Below are 14,126 nucleotides of genomic sequence, written 5' to 3'. Positions count from 1 at the left end.
GTTGCTGGAGAAAATAATGCAGCTGATATTTTTACCAAACCGGTTCCTTTGTCCAAATTACAGCATTGTTTGAAAATTCTTAATGTTTGTTTGTGTTGGTGATCAGGTATATATCATGCTGAAGCCAAAAGGAGAGCAGGTCAAGGCTTTGATGGATAAAGAAAGGAATGGATCTTACTCAAGACAATAGTGGAGCTTTGTTAGAGTGTTGTCTCGAGTAATCCTGATGATTGGCAGTAAGAATGCATCGGAATTTAAAGGGTATAGATAGGCAATTACCAACTTGTATTTAGAATTAAGTTGGGGTTAAAACCGGTAATATCCATACCAGTTATAAAGTACCTAGAAGTTGACGTCCTATCTTCTATAAATAGGACAATGGGCTAGGCAGTCAAAAGGCGATGTATTATTCTCACAAGAAAGCAAAAGAGGAAAGGATGTGTCATAGAATAGTTCTTTGTAATCTTGAAAGATTGTAATCGTGAGGAAGAAGTTTTGTATTGATCGCATTCTAGTAAATCAAAGGAAGGCTGCTCTCGGAGGTTTTGAAGGCTCGATGGAGGGTTGTCCTAAAGGGCAATCTAAACCAGAATAAGACTTTGTGTTCTTCTGTGGTTTGAATTAATTTCTATCAATTTTTTATTATGTTTTCTTCATATCTATTTGATCTTCAAATTAAACTATGAGTTGTGTGTGCTTGTGAGGTAGTGAATTCCGACTAAAGAAACTAATTCTATGTGCTCCCAAGATAACAATAACAGCAAGGCAGTACTGTTAGCTAACCCCCTAACCTCCTAACCCCCAGCTAGATAACAACTAACAGCTACTACCGGCTCCTTTACTGATTTACCCTTAGGGTCGATATAAGAATAACCTACAACACCTCAAACATGAAGCATGTGCACCTCGTTTATTCTCACCATAGAGAACCAAAAACCCTAGCTACCTCATTCGTGAGCAAAATCTTTTAAACATACTCCCAACACCCAATTCAATCCACACGAGAACTCACCATCAAATCAACCCCAACCATGTTATAAGGCTAGGGAATTAAATCGGTTACCAGTTATCCATATTCTAGCCCAACTTTGACGTCATTTCTCACCATGTCCCCCATTGTTGCTGAATGAAGTTTAGTACAATAAGTAAACTAGAGTGCCCAACACCTATATCCATGCCAGTTCCAAGCATATTTTGGCCTAAATCACCTTCCAGCAGGAAGTCACCAGTCCAGAAGTACATCATCCCCCTTGATTCTCCAGGTCCATACTCTTTCTTCAAGTTTTATCTAGGGAGAAATATAAAGGAGAACAATATTGAGAAACCTGAAGCTCTACCTCCAGCCTACTGGAGCCTCTGCTAATTCTAAAAAAGCTGTATGAGATCCTTACCAATCTGATGAATAGAGTGCATAAACTTTAGCATGACCTGAACCACTACACTCCAACCTCTGGACTGCTCTTGTAGAACAAAATAGCGGCAGTCTTTCTTCCTCACAATTATTCCTATAGATAGGCTTAACTTAATCTATCCACCTGCTGGCATCCCCCCTGCATCAAGCCAAATAATCATCTCCTCTATCTCATGGAGGACATTGATTGGAGCTTTTTTCTGACTCACTGCACCTCATAGCCAATCATCCTTATCCTCCCTTCTACCCCTCTTAACCAGATGTTTCCTCCATTTCCTTGGGCACTAAAGCCTTCTATCTCATTTGCAAGATCTTGAAAAGCTCTCGTTATATTTTTCGCTCACTAACCTAAATACAAAGCTGCAGATAGATTGAGGCAGAAAATTTGTCTGGTTTGTTTGCTCAGCCCATCTCTTGCTTAGATTTCGCCATTTGGGGCAACAAAGCTTGAGAAGAAGCTTGGTGTTTTCTATATAGAGACATCTTTGGTGACAATGAGTCAGCGGCTCTCCTAAATTCAGAAAAAATTTCTAAGAACTTAATTGATCTTGCCAAAATATATCAGTGTGTTAGGATCCTAGGGTTCGCCTAGGGTTCTTACTGTTACTGTTTTGCCCAAAGTAATAGAATGCTGGAATTATGGGAGAAATCAGGAAGAAATAAAAGATGATTCGGCAGCAATTAGTTATCAGGATTTAAATGTAACTAATTGTAATTTCTAAGGGTAGTTTTGACTTTTATAAGTTAGTTATTTTCCCTTAGGTAGTTCGGCCCCTCTAGTTTATAAATAGCTGGGTGCGGAGGTCAGTTCGATCATCAATCAATTGTATCTTTCATTCCCGTGTGTTCAGATACAGTGAGAGGCGAGAGAAAGAGCTGTGTGATTATAGTTCTTGTTGTCTTTTGTTAGAGTATTGTATTCGAGAGGCAAGGAGAGGCAAAAGAGGGGTATTCTTGTACTGGGTTTGCATACAATTCTAGTGGATTGGTTGCTTCTTGGATTGCTGGATGTAGTGCCATGTAGATGGCATGAACCAGGGTATATCATGTGTGCTACAATCTGGTTTGGTTTTCTTTTCTATTTTAATTCTGTTCTAATTGTTTACCTTCCTGTTTTGAATGTTGATTGAATTCGGTGAGGTTTCTAAGTGATTCTTGGTTTATTAGAGTTCTCGGTTTAACACTTACCTATGTGAGAAAACTCTACCATGAAATTAGCTGATGCTAAGGGCAATGGATGGAATCTGGGATGCTGGAAAAATAAAACAGCATGTATAATCCTTTGGGAATGTCCGAAACTAGCCTATGAACCAGGGTATAGCAATAGGGAAATCTGGAAAAAAAATTGGTCATATTCATTGTGTAAGCTTGGCTGGATTGTGAGAGGGAGGAAGCTAGTGTTTAAGATAGCTTTGGCTCTTGCAGTGAGGGTCCTTGTGAACAGTGAGGGGAAATGGTGTGTGCAAGTGTTGTCTTGTATGGTGTAGCCCATGATGATCAAAATCCAGACTAAGCAAGGAAAGGGATATAGAATCATCAAACTGATAATGAGCAAGGGAGTAGAAGGTTTAGAGTGTTGCCTAGGATGAGAAATAGATAGAACCACAAGAAAGTACCAGTGAGGTATGGAATGTTGGGTTGTAAAGGATGATTAGGCACTGGTTTTGAGTGCTAAGGAATAGGCTGAAAAATGGAACCACTTGTATAAGAAGAGGTGATGCACTCTTGTCCAAATGAATGGCATGGAGCCATGTAAATTTGAGGAGAATCTTGGACGTAGGCGGAAGATCTCTTAGGTTAAATGGGTGGAGTGTTGTGTAAGTGTCTATTTGTAAGTTAAGAAAAAGCTGGAAATGGGGAAAAGCCTAGGGAGAAAGGCTAGGCAAATGGCCATCAGGTATGACAGCTCATAAAGGCTTAACTTTGGATCAAATAGATATCACAAACAGCTAATTATCCATGTGGAAACTAAGAGAAAAGTGATCTTATAGTTTAGCCAAGGGATAAGAGGCTAGAGGGAAAGGTAAGCAAGGTTGATTGCTTAGAAGGTCTCTCTAGGAATGATAGTAATTCCATGATGCTAATTCCTTAGGTAAGATATAAGATTGGAAGAGTCCAAAAGGCTTAAAATTGAGTGCATGTGGAAGCTGTGAGTATTCCAATGGTATGCCTAGTATATTGAGAGGCAGCTACATTGGTATTTTCTCCAAATAGAACTCTCAAAGTGTAGCTGAGTGTTTAGATCAGTGTTTGAGAGTGTGGAGGAAGGATAAGCTGGGAAATACTAAGGCATAGAGATTGGAATAGGGTTTGGACAGCTTAAGGCAGCCTAGGTTACCCTAATCTTAAGCATATCTTGGTAGACTGGTAGGTAGATAGAGAAGAATTAAAAGAAAATTCGAGCAGTCTTGTTTGTTTGAAACAAACATGAGAAGGAAGGACAATGGTAAAGCCTAAAGACCGGTTTTTGGGGAGCTAGGAATAAAGTCTAGCATTGGAAAGGCCAATCCAGGTGAGGTTCACTGTGATGTTGTGTAAAAGGATGGAACCTTTGAAATTAAGGAATAACATCATGTATGGATTTGGTTTATGGTGGAGTGTACCTAGATGAAAAGCCATGTATTTTTTAGGGGGTATAAATTACAGTTTGTGCAGCAGAAAACCTAAAGGTGATGCCAAGTTGGGATAGCCAATGGGCAGTTCAAATTGGTTTAGAATTTAGTCCCACCATGGAGAGACCAATCATATTGATGTTAGGAATATATTCATTAGAAAAAGCCCCTTGAGGAGGAAGATAATTCTAATGAGAGTTGCAGGTTTAGTTAAGTGCAGCTGGAAATTATCCAAAGGTGTTTCACTGTATTAGTTACAGCATTGTTTGTTTTCCTTTAATGTGTTTTGTGTTTTGATTTGATCAGGTTTTTTCCATCATTCCGAGATAGGGCATATTCAGTCTATCGGGTTGAAGATCTCAAGGCAAATGGTAGAGAATTGTTGTGTTTGCCTTGAGATAGATGATAGGAGATCAGTGCAAGCTTTGAAAATTTATCGGCTGGATTTATTTTAGGCAGTTAAGAGTTTTATTTCTTTAAGTGTAATTGTTGTATCTTTGGGGGTCTAAATGTAATATCCCATATTTAATTAATTATAAGGGGGTTCCACCTCTTCTATAAATAAGAGGGTAAGGCGGGGTAGTCTAGAGAAATCCAATATCTTTTCAAGCTCTCGGTTGCTATTGTGAGTACATGTTCTAGAAAAAGTGAGGCTTATGTATGAGTTCTTAGGCTTTTTTGGAGTAAATGAGGGATTGTACTTGAGCGATAGAATTGTATGAGAGATTGAGTTTTGTACTGGTCAATTTCTACTAAATAAAGCTGCTCGATGGAGGGTGTTGGACTGCTGGATGTAGAGCCAATTCAATTGGCTTGAACCAGTATAAAAGGCTGCGTCTCATGTGATTTGATGTTTCTTTCTTGTTCTGCTTATGCTTCTATTTCTGTTCTTTATTATATGTTTGTGTTGTGGTGTGTTGGCTGGTGAGTTGTGAGTGATTTTGAGGAGTGTTTGATCGGTTTCTTGGAGGATTACAAGGCTGCTAGTGCTCCCAATTTATAACAATATATATATATAAGTTTCTGTTGCATCAAAAACTTAAAAAAAAAAAACAGCAGTCCGCCTCGGCGCTAGACCCCAGTCTAGTGCCCGACTAGCGTCTAGCGCGTTTTAAAACACTGGTGCTTTGTAATCTCTTGTAATCTCTGTTAGAACAATTTGTGTATAGGGCTGTGAGTGCAGTGCATGTATCATCTTTATGATTTCAAGATAGTGGAAACCAAAGCCTCATCAGTCTAGACGTAGGGTATTCCTATTTAAAAGGATATCCAAACCAAGATAAATCCCAGTGTTCTTTGTGTGTTTGTGTTGTTTTCTTGTTCTTTCCTAATCTGTCCAATTTCGTGTGAGGGTTATTGTCTTTCTTGAGGGTTGTTGTCTTTCTTGAGGGTCTGTGCGAAGCGGGAATTGTGGCAACATATAATTACTTCAACAGCTTAACAAAAATACAAGAAGCAAAATAACTACTGCTAACAACTTAACAGAATTAACTACTCCTGAGGGATAATCTGCTACACTGACCCCTACTGTAAGCTATTATACATCCTAGGTTCCTGACACAGTGAATACAATTCAACTAATAGAAGGCATGGCACTCCAGTAGGGCACCTCAAATATTGAACCTTTTAGGTGCAATACATTTGGCTAAACTTCAGGTCTGCCAAGTAAATATCAACCAAAATTTTTAAAAGTTGCCATTATTTTCAATTACATTTATTAAGTTGGATCTTTTTTTTTCTTTTTCCCCTCTGGATAGAAAAGGGTTCATATACTTAGAAGATAGAAAGGCTAAAGCAAATTGGAGCCTGAAAATACATGAGATGTCAATAGATCATACTTTTTCCTTTCCAGTGATGTGCCAATGCCATTGCCACCGAAATTTTAAAGTATAAATACAATTTGCACCATTCATGCCATGAACAAAGCAATGCACTGAGACGTGCATAAACTATACTTTTCCAACATTCCTTATCATTGAAATTAGAAAGATATTCTTACTATTTGCATCATAACAATGTAGTAGAGGTGAAAAACCAGGGAAAATATGCATATGCACCTGTTTCCAAGTAGCAGAGCTCAAGTTCATCATATTCACGTAATGAATCTTCATGGAGATGAGCCATTTCAAACATGAAAGCCAAACTTTCCTGGATATTGAGAAAATTTACTATTCAAAAGAGGGAAAAAGAAATATCTCCAAGAAGAGAACACTTCCAGACAAATATGTGCACATAACTTCAAATGTAGGGCTCAAAGAACACAAAAGATTAAACAAGTTGACAAATTTCTCTTAAGCAGGATGTATGCTCTTATTTCCCCATATGTTTGAGCCATAAGCTATTAGCGCAAGAAACTTTTATAAAAGAATTTCATAATTGAAAAAAGCAAGCATGCAAGTCAATGATACACATTCCCAGTAAAAACACTCTCCTTGCAGCCAAAGTAGCCCCATATAACATTCCATGGTTGATAACAAGAACATTAAATTTATCAATGCAATTACCTTCAGGATGAAAAAATTGCAGAAGTTCCAAACTGGCATGAAACGCTGTTCACTGAGCTTGCGAATCTCATCCTCATAAAACTGTATTCGCTTATCAAGTGTGTTCCTGATGCATTCCATGATTTTAAACTCCAACTCTTCCCAAAAATTTGCTTCTGGTCCATGCATATCTAGCTTGCAGCACCTATGTGAAGATTTTGTAGGAGCATTAGAGGATGAAATAGGAACTTTCCATGCATCTCTTGCATTGTACCGCATTCAATATAAAGTGAACCTAATATTATTATATACACCTGAGGTTTGCTGGATTCTTTGATTCCAACTCATCAAGAAGGGTTCTCTTTAATTCAATTTAGTAAACCACTCTAACAACAGCACAATACCCTATTGCTTTTAAACACTTCTATGTAAGATTATAGAAGACTAGCATGCGTATGACTTCAATCGTAATTTAATTGAATAATCATGAACATCAACCATGAAAGTGAAAAGCATTAAGACATAATAAAGGGCCTAATCTGAAATGCAGTAAAACAGAAGGCTGAAAAGAAAAATAAGGAAGACTACAACAATAATATGATAATGGACATGGAAAGCATGCTTTAAGCAAGGAAAATCATTGTTTCACAAAGAACTTGTTTTTTACAACTTATATAGTCCAATTATCCATTACTAGCATCCTATTGTTTCAAAAAGAGTGGAATAATTATTAATGAGTAGCAAAACCAGCTAGCTCTTACAAGATAGCGTCCAAAGAGTTGATTGTGCAATGAACTGCACTATACAGATAAATAACTAAGGGGTCTAATACTGATATCAAGAGAACAAAATACAGAACCTGGCAAAGAAGTAAATCATGACACAACCAGTTGGAGGCATACCTTTCCCGCTTCTTTGAGCTGAAATCAACCTCTATTTTAGCATATACTTTCTTTGCAAGCTTGGCGGCCTGATCATTGTGTGGTTGAGCCTTAGACACAAACACGATGAACCACTCACGTTCATCATTTTGAACAATTAGTTTCAGGCGTGGTTTAAGAATCGTCTTGAACTCATCAAGATCCTGTGCCAGAGATAATAAAAATGACCATACAAAACAAGAAATAACAAAAACGATGCACCAATAAAAATAGAAAAGGGAGGAAACAAATTGCTAGGCCATATCATTTAAGTATAACTTGTATCAGACTAGATGGACAAGACTAGTGCCATTTAATCTCAGGTAATTAATTCTGGAAGATGGTTCTTGGCAGGAACTAAGTTTAACATGCTAGGTAGAGTTGCTTTGTCATCACCATAACTCTTATCTAGAGGATGAAAAAAGAAGTAAAACAAGTAAAGCATTGGTTAATCCATCAACTGATTCTTAAAAGTCAAAAGTGCATCTCTTAGTAGCAGAAATGTTATTGAACAAAAACAGTCAGTTTCATGATCAGGCACAAAGTTTAAGAAAAAAAAATGAGTAAACCAAAGTGTAAGGAAATGGACTAGTAGTAGAAATACTTTAACAAGTTGAAGTGAAAAAAGAAAACTAAAAACCATGATTGGAAGATTTTCTTAGAAACAATTTAAAACTATAACCCCTCCAATGTATTGATATCAAACTGGTGGGGAAAACTTAGCCCAAAAAAATGGAATTGCAAAAGGAGATTAAGAAATAAAGGTCCCAACCAAGCAACCAGCTTATTTGAACTCTGCCAAAATCAATAAAAAAAAATAATAATTAAACAAGCCATATGAACATTGAGATCTAGCCAAAAAAACAAAAGAACATTGAGAGGAAATAAAATCATTATTTCCCAAACAATAGACGCCTTGTTTTCAGTCAAAACAAGAAAGAGAACTATTCAAAAAATAATAATTAGATATATATGTGGTCTACAAAAATAGAAAAGGTTATAGACAATTGATGAGGATGTATGAGGGTCTATTATGGAAGAAGAATTTTAGTAGGTTATAGACAATTGCAAGCCTTGGTAGTAACAATAAGGTTGCTCCTTTGTGACAGGAAATCATGGATTCAATTTGTGGAAATAGCTTCTTTCCAAAAAATAGAAGGTAGAATATAAATACAAACCTCCTCCGACGCCCACAAAGTAATGGGGACACCCTTATTTGATTGAATCAAATTAACTACCAAATAGTAGCAAATAGACTTGAGCCATAACTTTGAGCTTCATCTCTTATCAACAAATTAACTTCCATGGCACATACTATCAAATTCACCTACAATATTGTGCATATTTCACTATGTACAATCCATAATGTACTTTAGATGTAACCCATACAATATTGGGTTACCAATTAAGTTCAGATGTGCTGATGCTCTAATCATTAAAATTTAGTAGTTTGTAGTATTTGAATTCTAAACCAAACAGCATTCACCATAGAACCAAAATGTATCACCCAAAATTGTCCGCTCCAGGTTGACCTTTCATTACAAGTTGCTTTCTGATTATGCTTGTCTAGCAGCTAACATAGACAAATGCGATGTAGTTTTTATTTGCTAAACAACAAGGAGATTGAAACTAAAATTGATGTTGAGAGGCAGACGACACAGCATCTAAATGAAATTAATTTTCTGGATATGGCAATAGATAAGCAAGATGATTCCGCCAAATTGATATTTGACATCGTTAGTAGACCTAAGCAAAAGCTACTAGCAGAGGGAAGAACCAGGTAGGTAACCCATGTTCACTTTTCTGAAAACATTTACAACTTACATTCTATCTTTCCAAACCAACTGAAAACATAGATATTTAATCAAGGTTTCGCCCCCCCCGCCCCCCAACAACCGGTCCTCTCGTCAATTTTTGGATGAACTGAAAACTTAGGTGCTTATTCGGAGGGAATGATTTCTTCACATGAACAATAAAATCTTAGGTTGTAAAGGTGTTTGATCAATGTCCTGAATTTTAAAGGGAGCTTTCTTTATTCTAGATGTGATGAAATCCCATCAAGTTACTGAATAAGTTTTAACAAAGATGTAAAGTTAAGTGTAAAGAGACTGTCCGGTACCTCACAAGTAACAAGAATGATAGTTGCATACGGTTCCCGGAACCAAAATAATAGTTGCTCCTGAGGAAACCGACTACGAAGTCTTGAATCTGTTGTCAATATAAACTCAGCAGGCAGTTTCTCCACAACCACAGGATTACGTGTTTTGTTATTCAAACAAGCTGTTCTGAATGGCAAACGCTCTTCAAAACCCGTCTTGACAATAGGCCACAAGTCGCTCACATCCTCAACTGAAAAACAATTCACATTCTCATGGTGACATCATAGACTGGAACACAGCATAAGGGACAAAAGAACAGGAGATTAACCTTTATGCATGTGCATGTGTGTATGTTGGATTGTAAGTTACCAACTGCATCTAAAACCTTTTTGATAAGAGTATATCACTAAAAGATATACTGCATCTAGAACTTCTAACATGCTCCCAACATAGTTCCATGAGAAACAATGACCAAGATCATGGTTACAAAGTAATCGCATATAGGAAGATCGGGGGACATCAAAGATGTTATACTGTAAACAACATACGGATCCAAATCAGAATAATATTCTAGTTTTATTAACTAATCCATGTGTGTGAAAGCGGTGAGAAAATGAGAAACTAATGCTTCACTGGTGAACCATTTGTGACAAAGATGCATGGTAAAACACTTATCAGACAAAAAAATGAAGAGGCACGGTAAAGGAAAAGGGCTACATTTAAAGGTAATATGATAGATGCACCATGAAATATTAGTAGTCTCTAAAATAGCTGCTTGCAACAGAAATGGTGTAACATGACCCCCTAGATTCAACAAACATCTATGGAAACCAGTATGGTTTCATACCTAAAAGCTGTACATTTGCTTAAGTGTCTGATTGAAAAGTCTATAAACAAAAAGATCTACACATCGTGTTCATATAAATGAAAAAAGCTTGTGAAAAAGTTGCCAGAAAAGCCTACTAGAGGGTTTTAGAGAATAAAGAAGTTCAAGTTGCTTACATACAAAATATTAATGATGTGTATCACAGAGCAAAAGCACGCATTAGGACTCATGAAGAAGAGACTAAGGCTATTTTAGTTACATCTTAAATATATCAAAAATCAATACCAATTCCTTATCTTTTTGTTTTAGTGATGGACAAACTCACAATATATCCAATAAGAGGTGGCTTATTATATGTCATTTGCATATGATAATTTCTTAAGTGAATGAGATTAAAGAATGCATGGAAGTTACACTTGAAGTCTGGAGGGGCACCTTAAAATCCAAAGGCTTCAAGTTGAATCAATAAAATATCAAATACATGGAATGTAAGTTTAGTAAAAATAAATATATGAATGAGGCCATAGGTAGGGCAATTAAGATGCATTTGCTTGTTTAGGAAATTGATAGAATTTTTACTTTTATAGTTGACAAGGCAAGCACAAGTGATACTACAATTACATACATAACAACTATAATAACAAAGGTAAATTGCGCTTGGCACCACTAAGGTGTGACGTAAATACAAGTACAAATTACTATTCAGAAAATAAACAGACCACCACTACTGCTCAAAAGTTATATCAAATTATCGCTTGAGGTTAGGATTATGTTACACGGGATACCTGAATTTAAGTTTTATAAAATTATATCATAACAATTTTTTGACCGAAGGGATGGGGGGGCCACCCACTGCAATTTAGTGAAACCTTAGGGGTGTCAAATGGAAGTTATCGTAATAACAATTACAACATCCAGTCTCAATCCCAATAGGTGGAGTAATATTACGATTAAATACCTGAGGAAAAAAGATTAGCAATAGAAATTTTTGCAAGGCAAGTATCTTCATGAGATGTGTTGCACATATAACTACTCTTATGGCTGACAGTTTGAAAAGGATAGCTAAATCAATAAAATGAATTCTAAGAGCTGCAAGATATGTGAGGATAAAAAAAAAATAAACAGTGTTTCAAATGGAAAAGATATAAAACAAAAGACAACTGCATCCAGATGTTTTTGCTAGATAAAATTCAACTCAAAATTTTGAAATAGCTCTGAAAAGTTTCACAAGCTTGACCCTTATTTTAGAATCTTAAAATGGTTGAAGTCGACTGGCCACATGCTACTTGTGATTGGGCCCACGTTGGGAGACTAGTGACTTTTTTGCAATATTTGTATAAACTTAAATTGCGGGTGTCACATTCATTATATATTAGGTACATCAAAACACTATTTTTTATGTTATTAGTACTGTTGATTGTCTTTAGCAAAACAGACAAAAGAAAAGGTGAGACTTTTACTTTCAGCATAATGGATAATCACATGAAACAAGAATATGATTATTGGGAAGACTGTAAAAGGATGAATAAACTAATTTATGTTATTATTCTTGACCTCTGGACTTTTTACTTTCTGAAAAGCATAAAGGTGAAAAGATTTAGTTTTAAGAAAAGAAAGCTACTTATGCTTTATAACATGAGTGCATGAGTACAAGAAATCAAACCCCCTCAAAATAGACAAACAAGCGAGAAATCCAAAACTTCATTTTCAAGTGATGTAGAGATTGATGATTCACACAAAGACAAAAACAAACTCAATAAGACAAAAACTAATTGTGAATATTCAAAGTTGGAGCTAGATATGCATTTAAATGAAGATGCAGAAGAGGATTGTGATGACTTTCTTCCAAGTTTTTCTTCATCTCGCAAACGGCTCGTGATGCCTTATATACACCATAGACGAGCATAAGGCATTATCATGTTCAATTAATGTTTAGAAAGATTTGGAAGAAATTAAAAAATTTGAGGATGGTAATATGTATTTCCTTAAGTGATGGTTTTTTTTTTTTTTTTTTTGGCTAAAGCCATCATTTTTGTTATCTATTTTTTTTATCTTTTTACATTTATCAAAAAAAAAAATAGAGTCAAATATGGTCAATTTATGTGGTGTTCAATTAATTTATTAGCATAAATTTATAACTTCAATTGAATTATGTGCTTTCATAATAATGAAGTTGGTATTCTAACTATAAGGGCTGTCCTTCCACTTTCATTGAGCTACATACACCAGCTCTACATAGGTGGCTCACTACACCCTACACCCTCACAAAAGTCTAACAAACAAGCTCATAGCACCCAACAGCTCTCACAAATGCAAGGCATCCCAGCACAAGCTCGCAACCTCCTACACAATCTCACATGTACCAAGGCACCCAATGCATGACACCTTAAATGCATATCCAAATAGGAAAAAGATCCACCACTCCCCTATCAGCTTCCCCAAGCAGACAACAGTTTCCGATCAAACAATAGAATAGGAATGAAGGAAACAGAAAGAAAGAGGGGAATTATGCAGAAAGAAGGGAGAGAGAGAGAGAGAAAATCACAAGATTCTCTAACATTTCGTACATAACGGTAGGAGAGAATTCAGCACTATATATAGCTGGATTCCTATCCTCCCATGAGCTGGAACCGCCCACATGCATGAGAATGTACCTACTGCTAATGCAGCAACTAATTTAGTATAACCCTCACAGCTAGCTACTACCATAATACTCTGTTTTACCCCTTAACTATAGTTAATTACAGCAAACTCCCCTTACAACAGGTTATTACATGACAATACCCCCCTCATCAAAATTTTCTTGTCCTCAATAAATACTAAGAAGGCTTGCCGCTCGTGGGAACTGATTGAGTAGATATGGGAGGTATTCCCAAGTATTATTATCTGAGTGTAGACCCGACCACTTGACTAATACTTGAGGAATGGGGGCTCCTCCATGCTTGTAGATCACTCTTTTATCCAGAATGGCTCGGGGTTCTTTAGGCTACTCCTCACTTTGTCTAGAAATAGGTAGGGTGGGGCTAACTTCTTGTTTGGACACTGATTTCTTGAGAAGCGAAACATGAAATACCGGATGAAAGTTAGAATTCTCTGGAAATTGTAGTTTGTAAGCCACACTACCCACCCTAGCAGTTATCAGGAATGGACCATAGTATTTGGGTTGCAACTTTGAGATAGGTCTCGGAGATAGGGATTTCAGATGCCTTGGGTGTAATTTCAAGTAGACACTTTCCCCTTCTTGGAACTACCTGTCACTTCTCTTTCTATCCGCGAATTGTTTCATTCGGTTCTTGGACTTGGCCAGCTCGGTCTTGATCACTTGTAGAGCTTGCTACCTTTGCTGGAGGTAGGTATCTAGGGCCACCACTAAGGATGTCTCTCCAACCACCGAACGTAGTGGTGGTTCGTAACCATAAAGTGCTTCAAAATGAGACCTTTTGATGGCACTATGGTGGCAGGAATTGTACCACCACTGAGCAATGGCCAGCCACTTGTGCCATGTTTTGGTTGCAGGAAGCATATACACCTCAAGTACATTTCTAGGCTTTGGTTTACACTTTCCGTTTGCCTATCAGAATCTGGGTGATAGGCGATTGACATGTTCAACTTGACTCCCAATAGTTGCATGAGCTCCTTCCAAAAGAGGCTAGTGAAAATCTTATCCCTATCCGATGCTATAGCCTTGGGCACTCCATGCAATGCTACTATCTGATCCATGAAGATTTTAGCAATTTCCCTGGCAGTATATGGATGAGACAGCCCCACGAAGTGG

At 36.9% G+C, this 14,126-nt stretch overlaps 1 protein-coding gene across 1 annotated transcript in view; it reads right to left on the bottom strand.

The window, feature by feature from the left end:
• Positions 1–14,126, bottom strand: part of LOC127792463 (trafficking protein particle complex II-specific subunit 130 homolog) — a 61,656-nt gene that overhangs the window by 33,811 nt on the left and 13,719 nt on the right. Inside the window, exons 2-5 of the mRNA XM_052322953.1 lie at positions 9,546–9,775; positions 7,409–7,590; positions 6,528–6,711; positions 6,081–6,171 (exon numbers count right to left, since the gene is read on the bottom strand). Coding sequence (XP_052178913.1) covers positions 6,081–6,171; positions 6,528–6,711; positions 7,409–7,590; positions 9,546–9,775 — 687 coding nt within the window. The remainder of the gene's footprint in view (positions 1–6,080; positions 6,172–6,527; positions 6,712–7,408; positions 7,591–9,545; positions 9,776–14,126) is intronic.

The sequence above is a fragment of the Diospyros lotus genome, chromosome 15, assembly GCF_014633365.1.
Source record: "Diospyros lotus cultivar Yz01 chromosome 15, ASM1463336v1, whole genome shotgun sequence".
NCBI lineage: Eukaryota > Viridiplantae > Streptophyta > Magnoliopsida > Ericales > Ebenaceae > Diospyros > Diospyros lotus.
This window is presented reverse-complemented; position numbering and strand designations above follow the sequence as displayed.